The sequence below is a fragment of the Podarcis muralis genome, chromosome 13, assembly GCF_964188315.1.
Source record: "Podarcis muralis chromosome 13, rPodMur119.hap1.1, whole genome shotgun sequence".
In the NCBI taxonomy this organism is placed as follows: Eukaryota; Metazoa; Chordata; class Lepidosauria; order Squamata; family Lacertidae; genus Podarcis; species Podarcis muralis.
In genome coordinates this window covers 58,041,194-58,062,909 of record NC_135667.1, presented here as the reverse complement: position 1 = coordinate 58,062,909, position 21,716 = coordinate 58,041,194, and the positions used below count along the sequence as shown (strand labels likewise).

General features: G+C 50.9%; 1 protein-coding gene across 11 annotated transcripts in view; it reads left to right on the top strand.

Annotated features, from left to right (window-relative positions):
* The window catches only part of ACACB (acetyl-CoA carboxylase beta), a 74,045-nt gene that overhangs the window by 30,722 nt on the left and 21,607 nt on the right, over positions 1-21,716 (top strand). For 9 of the 11 annotated variants that reach the window (XR_013390511.1, XM_077917705.1, XM_077917704.1 and 6 more), the window contains 12 exons: positions 30-133; positions 446-527; positions 1,815-1,960; positions 7,212-7,362; positions 7,638-7,772; positions 7,924-8,070; positions 8,939-9,127; positions 10,212-10,312; positions 18,704-18,792; positions 18,895-19,019; positions 19,585-19,698; positions 20,678-20,791. Coding sequence is in view for 8 of the 11 variants with exons in the window: in XM_077917705.1 (XP_077773831.1) it covers positions 30-133; positions 446-527; positions 1,815-1,960; positions 7,212-7,362; positions 7,638-7,772; positions 7,924-8,070; positions 8,939-9,127; positions 10,212-10,312; positions 18,704-18,792; positions 18,895-19,019; positions 19,585-19,698; positions 20,678-20,791 (1,497 nt within the window). In the remaining 3 variants the exon portion in view is untranslated. Of the gene's footprint in view, positions 1-29; positions 134-445; positions 528-1,814; positions 1,961-7,211; positions 7,363-7,637; positions 7,773-7,923; positions 8,071-8,938; positions 9,128-10,211; positions 10,313-18,703; positions 18,793-18,894; positions 19,020-19,495; positions 19,699-20,677; positions 20,792-21,716 lie in introns of those variants that run through there. The other 2 variants (XR_013390512.1, XR_013390513.1) reach the window with 2 other exon arrangements.

Genomic DNA, 21,716 nt, shown 5'->3' with positions numbered 1-21,716 from the left:
TCGGTCTGCCTACATTATTTTCCCTTCAGGCAGAGAAGCCAGACACTATTCTGGGCGTGGTCTGTGGCGCTCTCAACGTGGCGGATGCTCTGTTCAGGACGTCTATGGATGACTTCCTGCATTCGCTTGAAAGGTAAAGCGCCACCTCAAGGAGTGTTGGGGGTGTTACACCACTCAGCCGCATTTGAGAAACTCTTCCTACTCACCTGGGCTTTGGTGCTGACTTGCAGTCGCAAATTATGTTGCAGGGAGTGGCAGCATAGCTAAAGAGCAGCTGTCCGAGCATAGCAGCAAAGCATGTGTGTGTGGAATGCTTAGAGTATTCTAAAGGTGCTCTGCAGATCTGTCGTCAAAAGATTGTTCTGAAGAGTAACTGAAGGGTGGTGGAGAGGGGAGGAAGAGGATTGTAGGGCAATTTTTGTGCTAAGATGGGATTGTCTTCCAGGGGCCAAGTCCTACCAGCAGCCTCACTTTTGAACATTGTTGACGTTGAGCTTATTTACGAAGGCATGAAATACTCACTCAAGGTAATGCTTGGCAAAGGTTGATCCAAAGGGGAAGGCTCAGAGAGCCAGTTGATTGTCCCAGGCTCAGTCCGCAAAGACTACTCCAGTTAGGCTGGGGAAAGACTCCTGTCTGAAGCCCTGGAGAGCCCCTGCCAGCCAGTGCAGGCAACACTGGGCTACATGGACTTGACACAAGGCGGCTTCCCACCGGGAGTCTTGGTATGCAGGGTGCGGCTTGGGAACTTGATTGGAGAGCAGACTGTACCTGTTGCTTAGGGAGTAAGAAGATAATGAAGTTGTTCATCGCGGGACATACCGTATTTTTCGTCCCATAGGATGCTCCGTCCCATAGGACACACCTAGTTTTTTGGGGGGGAAATAAAGAGGTGAAAAAAATCCTTTATTTCCCCCCAAAAACCAGGTCGGGGAAACCAAACCAGGTCGGGGAACAGCGGTATGGCGGCGCTCCGCCTCCCCGCTGTCCCCCGAGCTTGTGGGGCTGGCCGATGTCTGCCCGAAGCGCGGGGTGCTCTGCTTCAGCGTGCCCCACACTCCGTGCAGCAGGCTGCTATCCGCAGCCTAGGGAGCCCTGCGGGAACTCCCACAGGGCTCCCCAGGCTGCGGATGTCTGCCCGGCGCGCGGGGCGCTCTGCTTCAGGGTGTCCCGCGCGCCGGACGGCAGGCTGCTATCCGCAGCCTAGGGAGCCCTACGGGAACTCCCACAGGGCTCCCCAGGCTGCGGATATCTCGCTCTCCAAGCTTCAGCGAAAGCCTGTATTCGCCCCATAGGACGCGCACAGATTTTCCCTTCATTTTTGGAGGGGGAAAAGTGCATCCTATAGGGCGAAAAATACGGTAAATACAGGTGCCACTACCTGAACATAATCAGTCCTCAGGAAATGGTTTGTCATGAGAGTGTTTGTATAACAAGTCAACATTTTCTATTGATTCCTATGAGGAAATGTATAATGCTTTTCTGACCACACAATTTTGTCCCCAAAATGACGAAAAGACCCAGGAAACCCCTCTGAAACCTTGCAAAAAGCAAACAAGGAAGGGGGAAATGCTCTTATTTGCCCCATCTCTCCCCCTTCACCCCCACCATGGTTTCGGCAGAACAGCTGCTGCCGGCCAGCCAAGCATGCAAAGCAAGGCAGGTCTGGCTGTTTGAATATCTGAATCTGCAGTGTGTCTTGTGAGGTTGGAAGTGGGCAGGGTGATAGATGGGGTAACTTGGGGGTTTCCTTCCCACTCTGAGGGGAAGATGGGTAAAAAGGCTCCCGTTTTCTTTTTCTGGCGCTTGGGCAGGTTGCTCGCCAGTCGCTGTCTACCTACGTGATCATAATGAACAACACCCACATAGAGATCGACGTCCACAGGTTGAATGACGGGGGGCTCCTGCTCTCCTACGATGGCAACAGTTATACCACGTACATGAAGGAAGAAACAGACCGGTAAGTGGATTTCTGAGTTGCTGCTTCTTGCTCTTTGTGGAATCCAGTTCAAGGCTTAGCAAGGGAGAGAAGCTTTTCCAGGCCACCTACAAGGGAAGAGAGCGGCCTTATTCATTTTAAAATGAATATTTAACTAAAGATTTCTTGGTCACAGCAACTGATGGAAAGACGCAACGGTAAAGGGACACCCTTCTCTCTGCAATGGGTAGCAGTTGGGATACTGCCAGGGAGATAACGTCCATCTGAGCCCCCAAGCCGGCTGCCGGACGATCCATCGACCTCCCGTAGTCACGCAGTCAACGCAGTATCAGCAATTAGTGACACGAAGCCTTAGAAATAGATTGCCACATACCTAGGCTGGTGCACACTCTTTCAGCAGAATCCACACAGCAAAAGATGCACAGCAGGAGAGCATATTTACAGTTTATTCAACGTTGGTCAGAACAAAGAAAAGACATGACCGCCTGCTAGCGTGTTCAGGCACAGACAGAGAAAACGAAAGCAATAGCAAACATAAACATCCTGTGAACAGGAAATACGCAGACTCTGTGACTCACAAAAGCCTGCTCCCTTTTAAGGTGGAACGGAAATATCCTAACATCCTCCCCCTTTCCATGTAACCTGTAGTACCTGTGGTTCAACCCAATTGCAACCTTTGTACGTAAACCTTAAGTTGTTCTCTGTTAACAACCTTAGACAACAGATCAGCAGGAATTTCATTTCCTGCCATGTAGGACACCTGAATGAGTCCTTTCTGAATACACTCTCTTGCACGATGTAGCTTAATCTGCAAGTACTTGGTTATTTGCTTGCAACTCTCCGAGTTCAGCAAAGCCAAACAAGATCTATTGTCTTGATACACTTGTATAGGACATTTCACAGAAACCCCGATGTCCTTAAACAGTTGCATCAACCATTCACAATCCATGAGTGAAAATGACAGAGCATTGAGTTCTGCTTCACAGGAACTTAGGCTCACTGTCGTCTGCTTCTTGCACAACCAGTCAAACAGACAGTGGTTGTACATGTAGCATACTCCAGAAGTGCTTGTACCATCCATGGTGTCACTTCCAAAACTTGCATCTGCAAAGATTTCAAGACCTCCAGTCTTCTGACTGGTGAACCTTAGCCTGTAGTGCAAAGTCCCTTTCAAATAGCGGGCTATGCGCTTCAGAGGTTTCCAATCCTGAACAGTAGGATTGTTAGCATGTCTGCTAAGCAGGTTAGTGCTTACTGCTATGTCAGGTCTTGAGCATCTAGCAATGAAATTCAACTTGCCTAGAATGCATCTGTACAGCGTTGTGTCAGAAAACGCTTCAGCAGTACTATCTACCTGGTAACCTGTCACCATCGGTGTGTCTGCTGGGTTTGCATCAACCAAATTCAACCTGGTTAATACATCAGCAATTTTTCTGTGTTTGGTGTACCAGAAAATTACCTGCTTGGTCCCTCTCCACCTGCAGAGAAAGATAGTTGGATACCTCACCAAGATCCTTCATGTCAAAGTGCTCCTTCAGCTGAGCTAGGGTGCTTTGGTACAAAGCCTGATTCTTCCAAAACATCAGAAGATCATCAACAAAACATAAACAATACAGTTTGTTTTGCCCCTCCTCCTTGACAAACATACATGGATCAGCTTTGCCCTGGTGAAAACCTAGAGAAAGCAACGTCTCAGTGAGTTTTGTGTTCCAACACCTGGCACTCTGCTTGAGACCATATAAGGATTTCCGCAGTTTACAGACCATTCCCTTCTGTATCTGCATTCCATCAGGTGGAAGCATAAACAGCTCCTCGTTCAAAATCCCGTACAAAAAAGCTGTATTAATGTCATGATGGGAAACATGCAGTTTCTCCTCCGCAGCGATCTTGAGCATCAGCCGAATGCTCTCATATTTGACGGTGGGTGAGTAGGTCTCGTGGTAATCCTGTCCTGGTACCTGTGAAAAACCTCTGGCAACCAATCTGGCTTTGTGTCTGACAACCTTGCCATTCTGGTCTGTCTTGGCCTTGAAGACCCATTTGCTGCCAACCAGTCTCATACCTGGGACTACGGGTACCAGTTCCCAAGTTTGGTTCCTGTTCAAGGAATCAACTTCAGCCTTCATGGCATTTAGCCAAGGCTCAGCATCTTTAGAGGTTAACTCCTGAACCTCTTTGAAGCTTGAAGGTTCCCACACCTTCTCTGAGCTACTAAGAACAGCAGTTGCCATCTTAGCAAACTCATCAGCAAATCTCTTAGGAGGTCTGCCTTTGGTCGCCCTTTCAGACCTACGTACTAGACGCAAGTCTTCTGGACTCATCTCCTCTTTCTTAGGAGAAAAGTGACCAATGGTGAACAGTGGTTCTTCCAGTTCATTGTCAGACGCATCAGATGGTCTGACTGACGCCTTTGCGCTCTTGTAGTCTGCTGTGTCATCACTGTCACTGACACCAGCAGCAGCGCCGCCCACTGAACTGGAATCCGAACTCTGATCATCATCATCATCATCATCATCCTCAGCTTCCTCAGCTTCTTCAGCATGATCTGTTTTTTTTCACATCACCTACATCTTCCTCTGGGTAACTCTGGAAAATTCCCACATTCCCCCCCCCCCTTAGGATTGTACTCAACACTCCTTGTGAACTTTATGGATTTAGAGTTAGTCATCCATACTCTGTATGCACCTTTTTCATACCCCATGAACAAACCATGTGCCCCACGCTTCCCAAGCTTGTTGCTCTGTGGGGTGTGTACCCACATGTCAGAACCAAAGATTCTCATGTGCTTGACGTTCGGTTTCTTACCAAACATCTTCTCGTACGGAGTACAACCAATAGGTGATGACAGTCTGCGATTATAGGTATAAACTACCGTTGACAGAGCTTCCCCCCAAAACTTCTCAGGGAGGTTGGCATCATGCAACAAGGTTTTCATTCCTTGCAGCAATGTTTGATTTGCTCGCTCCGCAAGCCCATTCATCCATGGCGATCTAGGCGTTGTCAAGTCATGCTGGATTCCCTTCTCAGTCAGGAAAGCTTCAAACTGCTGAGAAGTGAACTCCCCGCCTCGATCAGTAAACAGACAGCCGATACGTTTACCGTGAGCATTCTCCAGCCAAGCACAGAATGCCTTGAACCTAGGAAACGCTTGCGATTTCTGCTCAAGCATAAACACATGAATGTACCTGGAAAAAGAATCAATTAGAACCATGAAGTACCTTGCTCCTCCCAAAGAGGGCGCAAGAGGCCCAACCAGGTCTGCGTGCACTAGCTGGTACGGTTTGGAAGCCTGCCTGCTAGACTCCTTGCCTTTTGGAGCAACCTTCACCTTGTTTTCTGCACAAGATACACATTTCATGTGAAATTTACAGGGTTTGATGCTCAAACCTTCAACCAACTCAGGCATCTTGGCCAGCGCTTGCCAAGAGAGGTGACAAAATCTTCGATGTGCATCATGAATGCATCCTGCATGAAGAACTTTGTTAGTTTGTGCAACACAACAAGAATCAGCATTAGACACAGCAATAGCATTGTCACCATAAGTTATACAGAATAAGCCATCCATAAACTTTGCATGCAAAATGTCCTCTTTGCCTTTCCTGATGACACAGACGTTCCTCTTGAAGGAAACCTCAAAACCACGCAGAATCAGCTGTGGGACACTGAGCAAATTGCCCGCAGCTCCTGGAACAAAAAGCACATCTCTGATGGTAGTGTGCAGACTTGCAAGTTTCACAGTCCCTACTCCTGCAATTTGCAACGTCCTTCCATCAGCCAGGTGGATCTCTCCATCTTGAGGCTTGAAGGAGATAAACAGATGGCGGTCCTTCGCCAAATGGCGGCTCACGCCTGAGTCCACAACAAATCTGGCTTTAGCCTTTGGAGCAGTCTTTGCAGCAAGCAAAACCTTGTTTTCCACTGGCGTGGGCTTTTGCAGCTTGCCCCCCTGCTCCTGGCCATCAGACTTGCCTTTAGCCTTTGGTGAAGCAGTGCCAGCCTTGTTTTCCACTGGCGTGGGCTCTTCAACCCCTTCTGCTTCGGGCCATCTGCAGGCATCTGTCTTTGTTTACCTCTGGCCTTCCGGCCTCTGCAAAGACGATGACCTTGGCTCCCACGAGAAACAGAGCTCTCAGCTGCCGACTCCTTGGCTCCCCTTGGAGACTGGAATGCTGCCTGGGATGACATCACAGTCTGCTCCCTCTGCAGCTTGCAACCGGTGCCCTCAGCATCCCTGCATTCACTCGCATTCTGGGAAACAGCCAGGACCTCCGATGCAGTCAAACTCTGGGCATTCAAACACTGAGCTGGGATGACTGGCAGATGAGCTTTTTTCAAAGCATTCCACATCTTACGTGCCGTCACGTTGCCAGCAAGCGTTTTTATTTCCTCCAGAGAGACGGATAAGACTATTACGTCCACAGCCCTCAAATTCTGGGCCTCCCATTTCTCTGTCAGAGGAACTGGAGGGGCTTCACTCACAGTATGCCAGACTCCATACTGACGCAGCAAACTCTCACACCATTTTGCCCAGGTCTGATAATTTTTCCCATTTAACTTTGGGCATTCAGCAGCTTCAGACGCTTGGAAAAACTCCATTCCAGGTCTTTTCTTGAGCTGGAGTCTCAAAGCCTCAAAGACTCCTTATCTTGGCAGCTCATTAATCACGAAGCCTCTGGCTCGGCTCCCAGGCCAATTAAGCCCTGCCAGACATCAAAGACTCTTTGCCGCGGCCCAACAGAAAAGCCTCCTCTTTCGCTTTTCCACATACCTCAGCAGTCTGTCGCAGTCTTACTCTCCTGTAAGTGCCGTGAATCTGGGCCCGAAACCTGTTGTTGGGATACTGCCAGGGAGATAACGTCCATCTGAGCCCCCAAGCCGGCTGCCGGACGATCCATCGACCTCCCGTAGTCACGCAGTCACGCAGTATCAGCAATTAGCGACACGAAGCCTTAGAAATAGATTGCCACATTCCTAGGCTGGTGCACACTCTTTCAGCAGAATCCACACACACAGCAAAAAATGCACAGCAGGAGAGCATATTTACAGTTTATTCAATGTTGGTCAGAACAAAGAAAAGACATGACCGCCTGCTAGCGTGTTCAGGCACAGACAGAGAAAACGAAAGCAATAGCAAACATAAACATCCTGTGAACAGGAAATACGCAGACTCTGTGACTCACAAAAGCCTGCTCCCTTTTAAGGTGGAACGGAAATATCCTAACAGTTAACACCCTAAAAGCTAACCAGCACCCCCGTCTCTTTTCGGCTGCAGATACCGCATCACCATTGGCAATAAAACCTGCGACTTTGAAAAGGAGAACGACCCAACCTTGCTCCGTTCTCCCTCTGCTGGGAAGCTCCTGCAGTACACGGTGGATGACGGGGGACACGTCTGTGTGGGCCACAGCTATGCGGAAATCGAGGTAGCCCTGGCATTTGGCTGGCTGGGAAGCATTTCTGAGGATGCTCTGGAGCTGCCTTCACAGCCTCCGCATGGCAGGGGCCAACGGGAGCGCAATGAACTTTCAGCTGCAGAGTGGGTGGGGATGAGTGGATCATTTCTGGGGTGCCCCCTTTCCCTGGATGCCCCAAGCGCACACTTATTTTGCTTAAGGGCTAATCCAGTCCTGCGTGAATCCAGCTTTCATCCGAAGCCTGCCAGCAAGGGTGAGGAAGCCTCCTGTCACTCTCCAAACAGGTGATGAAGATGGTGGTGACCTTGGCAGTGGAGGAATCGGGTCTCATCCATTACGTGAAGCGGCCAGGTACATTGCTGGAGACGGGCTGTGTTGTGGCGAGGCTTGAACTGGACAACCCCACCAAAGTCCACCTGGTAAGTGAGCCGAGGCTGATTGGGAAAGGAAGGTGTGTCTGGCTGGGCTCTCCTCCGCCTCTGCTCCGCCCTTCTGGATTCTAAAAGGATTTTCTCTGCTTTCTTCCTTCTTGTGCTGCCCTCCCCAATGTCACCCCATCCCCACCTCCAGGCCCAGTTGTACACCGGTGGGCTGCACACTCAACAGCCCCTGCCCATCCTCGGTGAGAAATTGCACCAGGTCTTCCACAACGTGCTGGAGAGCCTGATGAACGTCATGAATGGATATTGTTTGCCAGAGCCGTATTTCAGCACCAAAGTAAGGGGGGGGGGTCTCCTTGTGTGCAAAGACCCCTGGCTGGTTTTGCATGTGTGAGCTTTTGATTTTTATTAAGATTAATCTAAAACAATACAAACAACAGATCTATCAGTCAAAGCCAAGTCCCACACCCTCTCATGCCAGATGCTTCACTTATCCTGCACAGAAAGCAAGGAGGTTGTGGGTTGCCCTGGAGCCAACAAAGTCCCACAGGGACAGGAAGCCTTCTTCTAAGCTAGGGGGTGGCAGGGCCGAGCCACGTCAGAGGCTGTGGTGGTAATGCGGAAAAGGGCTCAACAGTTCCTGGCAGGAACAAGCCAGGGATCTTCCACAAGCAAAGCAAGTGGGGCCTCTTCCTTGTGCTTTGGGAGGCTCCCAGGCAGTCCTGGCCAAAGCTGGCTTTCATTGCGCCAGACAGTTTTCTCAAATGTGCAAAACTTCTCTTAATACAGTCATACCTCGGGATAAATATGCTTCAGGTTGAGCGCTTTCGGGTTGTGCTCCGTGGCGACCCAGAAGTAACGGAGTGCGTTACTTCCGGGTTTCACCGCTCGTGCATGCACAGACGGACAAAATGACGTCACTCGCAAGCGCGGAAGCGGCGAAACGCGACCTGTGCACGCACAGACGCACTGCCGCGTCTTACGTTCTGTTCAGGATGCAAACGGGGCTCCGGAACAGATCCCGTTTGCATCCCGAGGTACCACTGTACTTCCCTTGGGTTCCTTGGCAGTCCCCATACCAATAGAGCCCCTCAGCACAAACTGCCGATGCCCCTGAACTTGCCTTTTCCCAAACTGAATCTGTGTCTTATTTGGGAGGTCTTTGTGTCCCTGATAATTTACTCCTTTTTGATGTTGTTGTTCAGCTCAAAGAATGGGTCTTCAAGCTGATGAAGACCCTCCGGGACCCCTCTCTTCCTCTCCTGGAGCTGCAAGAGATCATGACAAGCATTTCGGGCCGCATCCCGCCATCTGTGGAGAAGTCAATCCGGAAAGTGATGGCCCAGTATGCCAGCAACATCACCTCAGTGCTGTGCCAGTTCCCCAGCCAGCAAGTGAGGCCTGCAGTGGGGAGGGGGAGGGCAGGTGATGCCAGGAGGACTGGGGGTGGGCTGCCTTCAAAGAAATGCTGGGGAGGCCCAGGGGGGATCCTGAGAGAACTGGGGGTGTTCTTGAGCTTTGTGCAGAGTTTCCCCTCCCCCTCCCTAGGTCTGTGTAACTGAAGTTACTGCTCTTCTCCAGTTGGCATGCAGGGGTCCTCCGGATTGTGATGTGTTAATATGCAACAGCAAAGGGGTCTAATGCAATCCTGGGCTGCATCCACAGAAGTCTAGTGTCCAGCTCAAGTCATTGTACAGCTCTATTCTGCCTTTGTCAGGCCCCACCTGGAATCTTTGTCCAGTTCTGGGCGTCACAATTTAAAACGGTTATGGACAACCTGGAAGGTTTACAGAGGAGGGCGACCAAGATGATCAAGGGTCTGGAAACCCAGCCTGATGAGGAACAGGTTGAAGGAGCTGGGGATGTTTAGCCTGGGAAAGAGGAGACTGAGAGGGGACTTGGCCTTACTTTCAGTATAGGAGGGCGCTCATACAGAGGATAGAGTGAGCTTGATTTCTGCTGCTCTAGAGGGTAGGACATGAACCAATGGATTCAACTTTCTGATGGTAAGAGCTGTTCAGTAGTGGAGTGGACTCCCCCAGAAGGCTCTCCTTCACTGGAGGTTGTTAAACAGAGGTTGGATGGCCATCTGTTGGGGATTATTTTGCTGTGATTCTTGCATTGCTGGGAGTTGGACTGGGTGACCCTTGAGGTCCCTTCCAGTCCTACAGTTCTTTGATTCTGTGAACATCCTCTGCTGCTCTGGAGAAAGAAGCATGGGCACAGAACTGAAAGTGCAGAAACAGGCAGCTCCCAAGTCATCTCCTCTGGTTTTTCTCCTTGCCCTCTCTTTCGTTCCTCTAAAAGACATGCTAGGGTCCATAAACAGCTTTAGGGGAGAGGGCTCTTGTGCTCAGGTCCTGCTTGCAGATGTCGTACAGGCATCTGCTTGGCCCCTGTGAGAGCAGGAGGCTGGACTAGATGGGCCACTGGCTGGATCCAGCAGCCAGGCTCTTCTGATGTTCTTTTGCCTCCCAGATTGCCAGCATTCTGGACAGCCATGCAGCCACCCTGCAGCGGAAAGCTGACCGGGAGGTCTTCTTCCTGAACACCCAGAGCATCGTGCAGCTAGTTCAGAGGCAAGTTCAGGGGATGGGCACCCTGCCTTTCTCTTCACTTACATGCAGCATACATTCCCTACACCCAATGTGTGTGCTGGGTGCCTAGTTTTTTTCTGCTTTCCTAGCTGGGGCTGATTTGAGTTGTAGTCAAAAACATCTAGACAGCACCAGGTTGAGGAAGGCTGGTTTAATGAATATGCTGTGGCCTTGCCTAGAAGAAGGAGAGTTGCAGCAAACAGCCCGTGGGGCCTTTTCCTACATTATATATTTGAAAGTTGTTTCTTTCTTTAAGATTTCATAACTAAATTTTGCATGGTGGCTCCTCAGTTCAAGAATCGGATTTTCATTTACATTGGGAAACAGTCGGATACCATTTTGAATCAAGATTTGGTTTCTTAGAATTCCAGAGCAACACAGGGGACAAGGCTGTTAGTGATGGAGATATATATATATATATAAGTTATATATCTATATATATATATATATATATATATATATATCTGGAGATTTAAAACATATTGTCAGAGACTGCCTCCAGGTCCCAGCTCACAGAAGACCAACGCTAGCCAGCAGAACTGTACAAAGTCTTTATTGAAGTTTAGTTCCCATTTTCAAACCCTAGCGTGCGTCTCTACGTCTAGACCCTAGACCAGCGAAGCCTCGTCTGAGTCTCCGCCCCCTGTACACCAGTTTAAGACTCTAGCCTTACTCCACCTTCTACGTTTCTCCTTCCTCCTCTGGGTCCTACTACCCCCCTGGGTGCCTTCCTTCCTGGACGCCTCGGAAGCGGACCCTTCGGACTCCTCCCCCTCTCTTCGGCGGGCTTTGGGACCCGGCTCCCTCTCCGGGCTGCTCATTGCGCCCCCCTCTTGTACATTTGAACTTGGCGCGCGCGCGCTGCCCCTGACCTTCCTTTTGACCGTTTCCTCGCTCTCTGATGCAGGCGTGGCTAACCCTGACTCATGTCCTTCCGCTGACGGAAGGCTGCCTGCTGCCGATGCTTGGGACTCCTCCCCCTTACTGCTCTCCGGTGGGGAAGCTGGTCCCGATTTCCAGCTGCTGCTCTCTGAGTCCCCTCTGGCCCCTCCTTCCTGGGGTGTTCCCTCTGGCAACCCCCTAGCTCTGACCACGGGAGCCCCTTTCTGTGAATCCTCTGATTCGCTGGAGAGACTTAGAGACCTCGGATGGCTATCATCGCTGACCTCTCCCTCGGATTCCTCTCCCTCGGTCTCTAATTCCTCCCTTTCCTGTCCCTCTGCTCCTGAACCCCTGACATCCATCCCCCCCTCGAAGCCCCCCCTTCCCCCCTCCCCTCCTTCCGGTGTGGGTCCTGGGTGCTCCGTCGTAGCAGGGGTGCGTGCAGGATACAGTTCGTCCCCCATGTACTCGTCGACCTCGCTCTCCTCTGCCTCCATCTCTCTGTCTCCGTGCTCGAACCCCACGTTTTCCCCCAACACGTCCATGTCCGTCTCGCCCCCCTCCCCCTCTTCGGGTGGTCCCAGCCAAGGACCCCTCAGCCACTTCCTGCGCCACTGCTCCTCTGGTTGATCGTCCCACCAATACGAGTGGTCTGAGGCAGACCCCGGTGGCGAACCCACCTGGGAGCTTGGGACTGGTGCCTGTTCCTCGTCCGAGGCGAACCCCTGGAATGTGCTGGCTGAAAGAGTGGGTGTGAAGAGCCAGTCGTCGAAATACTCTGCTGGCATGGGCCTGTGCGGGAAGATGGCATGAAACTCCTCTTTGAGCAGAGGCTCCTCCAAGGCATAGTCTGGTACCCAGCTGTTGGCACTGGCCGGGGTACCCTCTCTGGCTAGGAGATATTCTACTCCCTCTTCCCCCCACCTCGAGTCTAAAATCTCTGTGACCTCGTTGATGTGCCCCCTCCTAGGCGACCCCCCCTTTCTGGGCCCTTCTCTGAGCGGGTCTGGTGCTGTGTCTGGCTCCTGAAATCTATGAGGTGCTTTGTAGGGCGTGAGCACCGATCTATGGAACACCGGATGCATTCTGGAACCTTCCGGAAGAGCCAACCGGAAGGCCACTGGATTGACCTGTGCCTGGACTTGGTAAGGTCCTAGCTGCTTATGTCCTAGCTTCTTCTTCGCTAACGATCTGGTCGGCACTGCTTGCGCTGCTAACCAGACCCAGTCTCCCACCTGTATGTCTTCCCCAACTCTTCTGTGTCTGTCGGCCTGCACCTTGTATGCGTGCTTTGCTAGTTCTAACTGCCTCCTGAGTTGTTCGTGGACTTCCTGCAACTCCGACGCTAAGGCTTCCGCTGCCTGTGGCTCCCCCTCCCCCACTCTCGCTAAACCCGGGAAGGTTCTGGGATGCCTCCCGTTGTTGGCGAAGAACGGCGTCACCCCCGTCGACACGTGCTTCGTATTGTTGTAAGCGAACTCGGCGAGTGGCAGGTAGTCCACCCATGTCGTGGGCTGCTGATTGGCGTAGCATCTCAGGTACTGCTGCATGATGGCGTTGACCCTCTCCGCTTGCCCGTTGGTCTGTGGGTGTCTCGCCGACGCCAAATTGAATTTGACGTTCAGAATGCCCATCAGCTTCTGCCAGAAGTTCGAGATGAACTGTCGCCCCCGGTCGGAGAGAATAGACCGTGGCAGACCGTGGACTTTGAACACGTGGTCTATGAACAATTTGGCGGTCTGCTCTGCCGTGGCTACCTTCGCACACGGAATGAAGTGTGCCATTTTAGTAAACATGTCCACCACCACTAGCACTGCTGTCTTTCCCCTCGAGCTGGGCAGATCCGTGACGAAGTCCAGGGCCACCCTCTCCCACGGTTCAGACGGTGTCTGCAGCGGTTCCAGCAGTCCCGCCGGCGGTTTGTGAACTGACTTGGCCCTTTGGCAGGTGTCACATCTCGAGACGTAATCCGCTACTTCCCCCCGCATCTTGGGCCACCAAAAGTCTCTGGCTACTAGTTCGACAGTCTTTTCTTTGCCAAAGTGCCCGGCGGTGGGAGCGTCGTGTAGCTGCTGCAGGACCCTTGCGCGGAGGTCGTCTCCCGGCACGTAGAGTGCTCCCTTGTGGAGGAGCAACCCATCGCGTATCTGGAACTCGTCGGCCCTCGCTGTGCCCCTGTGCACCTCCTCCATCTTGGCCTGTGCGAAGGGGTCTTCCCACAGCGCGCGACGTACAGCGTCCAGGTCCACGGTTGCCGACGCGCATGCCCACGCTTCCGGTGCGAAAATGTGCTTGGCCGCCGCCGGTGCCGCCTCCTCAAGGTATTGCGGCTTTCTGGACAATGCATCCGCCATCACGTTGTTGTCGCCTGGAATGTACTCTATCTTGAAGTCGAAGTCCGCGAAGAACTCTGCCCATCTAATGTGTCTCTGGTTGAGGAACCTAGCCGTGCGCCAGTACTCCAGATTCTTGTGGTCCGTGTGGACCTGCACTGTATGTCTGGCTCCGATGAGGAAGTGCCTCCATGCCTTGAATGCTGCATGTATGGCTAGCAACTCCCTGTCCCAGATAGTGTAATTCTGCTCCGACTTGCTGAGCTTCCTCGAGTAGAAGGCGCACGGCCTCCAGTCCCCCTGCTGGTCTTGTTGCAACAGGACAGCTCCCACGGCTCTGTCTGAGGCGTCTGTCTCCACCCTCATGGGTCTGCTGGGATTCACATGCAGCAGCTGCTCTTCGGACGCGAAGAGCCGCTTGAGTTTCTGAAAGGACTGCTCCGCTTGCTCCGTCCAGATGAATTTCTTCTTCTTGGAGCTGAGCGTGTCGGTGATGGCCGCTGTCTGCATGGCAAATCCCTTGATGAACTTGCGGTAAAAGTTGGCAAAGCCGACAAACCGCTGGACTTCCTTCCGATTGCGTGGGCTTTTCCAGTCCAAAACTGCGCGAACCTTGGCGCTGTCCATGGCGAGCCCCTTGTCCGACAACTTGTAGCCCAGGAAATCCACCTCCGTCACGTCGAACTGGCACTTCTCCAGCTTGGCGTACAGCCTGTGCTCCTTCAGTCTCTGCAGAACCTCCCTGACATCCCTCTCGTGCGCCTCTCGCGATTCTGAAAAAATCAGGATGTCGTCCAGGAAGCATACGCACTTCTTGTAAAGGAGCCCCGCCAGCACACGATGCATAAAAGCTTGGAAAGTGTGAGAGCCATTTTGTAATCCGAAGGGCATAACCCTGTATTCGTAGGTGCCCAGTGGCGTGAACATGGCCGTCTTCCACTCGTCGCCGTCGCGCATGCGAATCAGGTTGTACGCCCCACGTAGATCCAACTTGGTGAAAACGCGTCCTTTCCGCACCGTCGCGAGCAGGTCGTCTATCTTGGGCATGGGGAAAGCTGAGGGCTTGGTTTTCGAGTTTAAAATTCGAAAGTCCACCACCAGCCTCCGTTGGGGCGTGTCCCGCTTCTTCACAAAGAATACTGGACTGCCTCCCACCGCTTTTGACTCCCGGATGAACCCACGCTTCAAATTGTGATCTATGAACTCCCTGAGTTCCTGCAGTTCATCCTCAGACATGGAGTACAGTTTCCCAGTTGGCAGCGTCGCCCCCGGCAGGAGGTCAATCTTGCAATCATAGGGTCTGTGAGGAGGTAGCTTGTCCGCCTCCTTCTCGCAGAATACCTCCAAAAACTCCGCATACTTGAGGGGTACTGCTTGCAGCGTACCCAACTGTAACTGCGGGTCCTCCTCTTCCCCTTCTGGGCTGGGTATAATGCAGTGTTCTGCACAGTAGGAGGATCCAAAAGTCAGTTGGCGCTGGTACCACGCCAATGCTGGGCTGTGCCTGTGCAGCCAACTCATGCCTAATACTACAGGCGTGTCCGACAGTTGGGTGACATTGAAGCTGATGACCTCCCGGTGATTCCCAATTTGCATCACCATCGGCGGCGTCTGCTGCACCACCTGCCCCCCTAGCAGTTCCCTGCCATCCACCGTGACAACCTTCAGGGGCAGCGTGGCTGGCAGTAAAGCTACGTTGTGTTGTTGAATGAACTCCAGTCCTCTAAAGTCTGCATTACTGCCAGAGTCAATTGTAATAGGCACTTCTACTGTGAGTCCATTGGGCAGCTGGAGCGATGCGGTGAGTTGCACCACTGGTTTGGGCGGGAGGGGGTCTGTGGGCTGCAAAATCTCTGGGGACTTCCTCACTGACTCGTCTGGCTGGGCCCCAGTGCCTCCTATTCCAGCCAGACTTCGTCGTTTCCCTGCTGTGGTTCTCTCTGCTGAGTTGTTTCCAATACTGTCACTGAAGCTGCAGTGTGCTTGTGGATCCTCTGGGGACACTCTTTCGCCATGTGCTCTCCACTCTCACATATATAGCACTTCCTGTTCCTTCTAGGCAGCTTCGGTTTTACTGCTCCCGGTGTTAAGGCTCTGGTAGCTGAGTGAGCCCTAGCACCGCCAATCTCCATCTGCTCTTCGCCCCCTCCCTGTGGAGGCGTGGACTGCGCACGCGCTGCCTCTCTAGGCAAGAGGGAGGGCACTCTCGCTGGTGTGCGTCCCCAACGCCCTTCTTCTTTGCTCCATGGGCGTTCCTCCTGCCTCACCCCAATCGACAGCGCTCTTTCAACCACTTGCTGAGTGGTTGTGGGTCTCTCTCCCCGTGCCATCTCATCCTTGATCTGTGGGCTCAATCCCTCCAAAAAAAGGTCTCTAACTGGCGGAGAATCCTTATCCCAATTCAGCGCGTTGACCAATGCAAAAAAACGGGAATGATACTGCCTTACGCTGGCTTTCCCTTGTCTTAGCCCAAATATGTCTTTCCGGGTGATGTCAATGTCTATGTTAGATAAGAAACAGGAGTCCATTGCTTTAATGAATGCATCTGCGCTTTGGAGCGCTGGATCCTTATCCCTCCACAGATTGCGCAGCCATGCTTTCGCGTCCCCATGCAGATGAGACAAAATAAACCCCACTTTCTCCCGCTCATCTCTAAAGTCTCTCTCCAGCAGCTGCAGCGCAAACAGCACATCTGCTCGGAAATTGGGGTACTGCTGCAAATTCCCATCAAAATGAGATACAATGCTGCCTCCTCTCTTCCCCAACCCAATCCCCTCGGATCTGGGTCCCGGTAGCCCCTGCTTCACAAGCCCTTCCAACCTGGCTTGAAGATCTCTGCAGGCAGCTGCCGCTTCTTCCTCTCTCTTCCTGGATGCGATTATTTCAGCGCTGAGTTGTGTCACCGCTTCTTGCAGGGAAGCTATTTTCTGTTCTGTAGTCATCTCACCTGACTTTTGTGAGCTCGCAAGGCACCAGTCTTCTGCCCTCCCTGCCTCGCTCCCGCAGCGATGCTTGAGGCGAAGAAAACCGATGAAACTGTGAGACGAGGCTTACTGTCAGAGACTGCCTCCAGGTCCCAGCTCACAGAAGACCAACACTAGCCAGCAGAACTGTACAAAGTCTTTATTGAAGTTTAGTTCCCATTTTCAAACCCTAGCGTGCGTCTCTACGTCTAGACCCTAGACCAGCGAAGCCTCGTCTGAGTCTCCGCCCCCTGTACACCAGTTTAAGACTCTAGCCTTACTCCACCTTCTACGTTTCTCCTTCCTCCTCTGGGTCCTACTACCCCCCTGGGTGCCTTCCTTCCTGGACGCCTCGGAAGCGGACCCTTCGGACTCCTCCCCCTCTCTTCGGCGGGCTTTGGGACCCGGCTCCCTCTCCGGGCTGCTCATTGCGCCCCCCTCTTGTACATTTGAACTTGGCGCGCGCGCGCTGCCCCTGACCTTCCTTTTGACCGTTTCCTCGCTCTCTGATGCAGGCGTGGCTAACCCTGACTCATGTCCTTCCGCTGACGGAAAGCTGCCTGCTGCCGATGCTTGGGACTCCTCCCCCTTACTGCTCTCCGGTGGGGAAGCTGGTCCCGATTTCCAGCTGCTGCTCTCTGAGTCCCCTCTGGCCCCTCCTTCCTGGGGTGTTCCCTCTGGCAACCCCCTAGCTCTGACCACGGGAGCCCCTTTCTGTGAATCCTCTGATTCGCTGGAGAGACTTAGAGACCTCGGATGGCTATCATCGCTGACCTCTCCCTCGGATTCCTCTCCCTCGGTCTCTAATTCCTCCCTTTCCTGTCCCTCTGCTCCTGAACCCCTGACACACACACACACACACACACACATATATATATATATATATATATATATATATATATATATATATGTTTTGGTGTCCTCGGGTATCTTCCCGTGTAAAAGTTGGGGTGTCTAGGCGACGTTTCGACGAGGTCTCACTCGTCATCTTCAGGCTGGTGCTTTCGGCTTCTTGTTACTGGAACAGAGCAGGATCTCAGTGTTTGAGTTCCTATAAATACTGTTGAGGAGGTGTGGCCTCCTATGTTCTGGGCAGAGAGGAAGTTCCCAGGCTAGTGTGCCTTTTCTTCTTTTGTTCCTTAATTGCTTGAGGGATATCTTGAGTGATTTCTTGAGTGATATCCTGAGTACCACTTAGGTGGGTCATTAGGTGTGGATTAGTTGTTAAAGCCTTTGTGTCTTGACCTCTTGAACTTTGTGAAGAGTTTTTCTGAGAAGATGGGTGTACTACATTTAGTTGTGCTCTGGCTAAATGTAGTAGTACTAAATGTAGTACACCCATCTTCTCAGAAAAACTCTTCACAAAGTTCAAGAGGTCAAGACACAAAGGCTTTAACAACTAATCCACACCTAATGACCCACCTAAGTGGTACTCAGGATATCACTCAAGAAATCACTCAAGATATCCCTCAAGCAATTAAGGAACAAAAGAAGAAAAGGCACACTAGCCTGGGAACTTCCTCTCTGCCCAGAACATAGGAGGCCACACCTCCTCAACAGTATTTATAGGAACTCAAACACTGAGATCCTGCTCTGTTCCAGTAACAAGAAGCCGAAAGCACCAGCCTGAAGATGACGAGTGAGACCTCGTCGAAACGTCGCCTAGACACCCCAACTTTTACACGGGAAGATACCCGAGGACACCAAAACCTGCATTCCTGTACCCGTGAAAATCTACGAAAGCAAATATATATATATATATATATATATATATATATATATATATATATATATGTTTTAAATCTCCAGATCAACTTGCTCTGACATGATACATAAATTATGTGCTTCCTTTTTTAAAAAAAATTAAAACCTTCGTACTTTTTCATCTACTTTATTCGAACAGCTGTGCTTCACAATTAAATTCCTCAAGCTAGCAACATGATATTTTTAGCTGAGAGTTGAAAGTACTTTACAAGAGGTGGCGTTGCTCATCCTACCAATGCCTGTTGTAAACAGGCTGAGCAGGTTTTTCTCTTGCATTAGAAACCTGCAAAGCCTATTTAACCAAAATCAGTGGGACAAAGCTATGTAGGTGCCCACCACGAGAAGCAAAGCCCCTCTGAACCCACCTTCAGCTCTCCAAAAGCTTTTGTCAACCCCAGCAAGAGAGGAATACATCTGTTCCCCTTGTTTAGGTATCGCAGTGGCATCCGAGGCCACATGAAATCAGTCGTGTTGGATCTCCTAAGGTGTTATTTGCAGGTGGAGACCCAGTTCCAGCAAGGTAGGCTCAACAACAGGTTTGCCGCTCTTTGGTCATCACGGGAGTGAAAGAGGGAGATCAAATCTGACAAGCACCCCTTTTTATTTTCCCTTTTTGTCTCAGCTCACTATGACAAATGTGTGATCCACCTACGTGAGCAATACATGCCCGACATGACCCCGGTTCTGGAATGCATTTTCTCCCATGCGCAGGTGGCAAAGAAGAATCTCCTGGTGACGATGTTGATTGTGAGTGGCAGGAGGAAGCTAAGAGCCAGGAGTAAGGGGCTTCCTGGGGAGCCACAGATTTTGGCGTGTCTGTGGCCCTCCGGGCCTGGTTGGACGGCAGCATCCATCTTCCCTGGCCATCGGTCATTCTGACTGGGGATGGGGGGAGTTGTTGTTTGGCCACCTCTGGAGCAGCCCCCAGATTCACCATTGATTCAGAATTTTATTTGTATGATACTTTTCCACAAAAATGAATCTTGCTCAAAGCAGCTTGCAACAAAGAAAACAGGAAGGCATTTTGAAATCAGCCACTGCAAGAGCAATTTCATTTCCCAATAGCATAATAGCAAATGTAACAGCATACAAAAGCTCCAACATTTCAATACCAATATAATAAGATTACACTAACAACATTGTGCCTCTTGGCAATAGCAAAAATAGCAAGGGAGCTGCTGGAATCCCCTCTTCCGAGATGTTGTTCCCCCTTCAGCTTTCAGCTTCAAAAGCCAGGCTCCCTATCCGCTGCTGGTTCCTTTCTACATTGGTGCAGGAAGAGACAATACAGTCTGGCATTTTTTACCTCCAGGATCACCTTTGTGGCCGAGACCACACCCTAACCGATGAGCTGATGGCCATTCTGAATGAGCTGACTCAGCTTAGCAAAACAGAGCACTCCAAAGTGGCCTTGAGGGCCAGGCAGGTCAGTGGGACTCCCGTGTTCTTCCTTCATTCCTGGAACTGCAGGCATTTTGTGCCAAGGCTTTGTGTTGCTGCCTAAGGGGAGAAGGTTCCAAACGGCCCCATGTCAAGCTTTGCATGCCCTGGAGGAGGGTTTGGGTTTCTCAAGGAATCTGAGGAGACCTTCCAGAGCACATGGCATGGATGGGAAGAGTGTGGCTCTCTGGATGTTGTTGGGCACCCAACACCCAGCAGCCAGCATGGCCAGTTGTCTCAGGACGATGGATGTTGTAGCTCAGCGACATCTGGAGGGCTACAGATGTTCCTTCTCCTTAGCATTGACTCTGTGTTTGACAGAAAGAGGATGATCCTGATATGTCCAGGTGGTAACTCTTCAGATTCCAGCTACAATTCATTTTGTAATATGGCCAACCTGATTCTGTTGGTTTTTTGTTCTGTTTTGTTTTGTTTTTTACAAATTTACTCAGCATTTTAAACTGTAATGCTTCTGCTTATTGCGATGTGTTGCTGTTGTGCTTTATTTCTGATGTTTTGTTTTCCTGCTGTATTCTATATTTTGCATTTATTATTTTTATGTTGAAGGTGTTGTCTGTGAATGACAACAAGATTAACAGTTTGCTTTATACTTTGGGGTTAAAACAGATGGTGCTCTACTTTTTGTATGTGTCAGCATGGAAAGACCGTTTGAAAATGTCTGGTCTTTGAAATCTCAGAAGAGATAGGGGCACTTTCAGTGTCTTTCCCCACTAACTTTTACATCTCCATTCTCTCCTGATCTTTTGCTCCCACGCTTTTCAGATCGTTTGAAATCCTCCGTCTTGGAGGCAGAATAAATGGCACAAAAGTTAGCAATTGTGCACAAATCTTGCTTTTCACCTGTATGTTTCAAAAGGTTTGCTGGGGCCTTGAAAGGTCCCCTGTGATTCCTCTCTCCTTGCTTCCCTTGGGCCAGTTGAACCCAAGCCCCTTTTTGTTCTCAGGTGCTGATTGCCTCCCACCTCCCTTCCTACGAACTGAGGCACAACCAGGTGGAATCCATTTTCCTCTCAGCCATAGACATGTACGGACACCAGTTCTGCCCTGAAAACCTAAAGGTGACCTGGATTGCTTGTTAGGTCTGGCTCTTGCAACTGACAGCATCTGTTCACACTAAAGAGCCATTGTCGTGTCTTGGCAAGAGTGCTGGACTAGGACCCAGGAGAGACCAGGGTTCAAATCCCCACTTGGCCATGAAGCTCCCTGGGTGTCCTTGGGCAGTCACTCATGCTCAGCCAAACCTACCTCACAGGGTCGTTTTGAGGATAAAATGGGGAGGAAGAGAATTGTGTGTGCCACCTTGAGCTCCTAGGAGAGAAAAACAGGTCGGATACGAATACATGACATAAACTTGAGTCACGCTTTAGCCAAGAAGTACTCAGGGGTGGAGCTAGTCCTTTGCCCAGAGTCAGTCTGTCAAATCCCTCATTTTTAAAAAAGTAAATAAACTTAGCTGAGAAAGACCCCTGCATGCTTATCAGAGAAGACAGCATTTTCAAACTATAGTTTTTATTCATTCCTTGTATGACTCTGTTCTTCCTTCTCCTTGTGAGTATTATGCCCTGTGGGCAGATCCATACTTTAGGGATGTAGATGGGTATAGAGAGAAGAACTCTAAGCAGCAGCATCAAAATGCCACAAACCAGTAAGGATGCTGCCTCCTGATGCTTTTGTTGAAAGCTCAGCTGTGTGCACGACACAAACACAGTGATTGTTGGTGATAACTCCATCTTCTTAACTTTGCTACAGTAATATAAAGCTTGCAGTGGGGGAGAGGGCCTTGGTCTCATTTGAGGCCTGAGTGATTCTAATCAAACTTCCTCATGGAAGCATGAGAGGTGGCGGACTCCCCTTCCTTGGCGGTTTTAAGAAGAGGTTGGATGGCCCCCTGTCATGGATTACCTAGCTGAAATCTTGCAGGAGGTTGGACTGGATACCCGTGGAATCCCTTCCAACCCTAAAATCCTATTATTCTAAATTCTA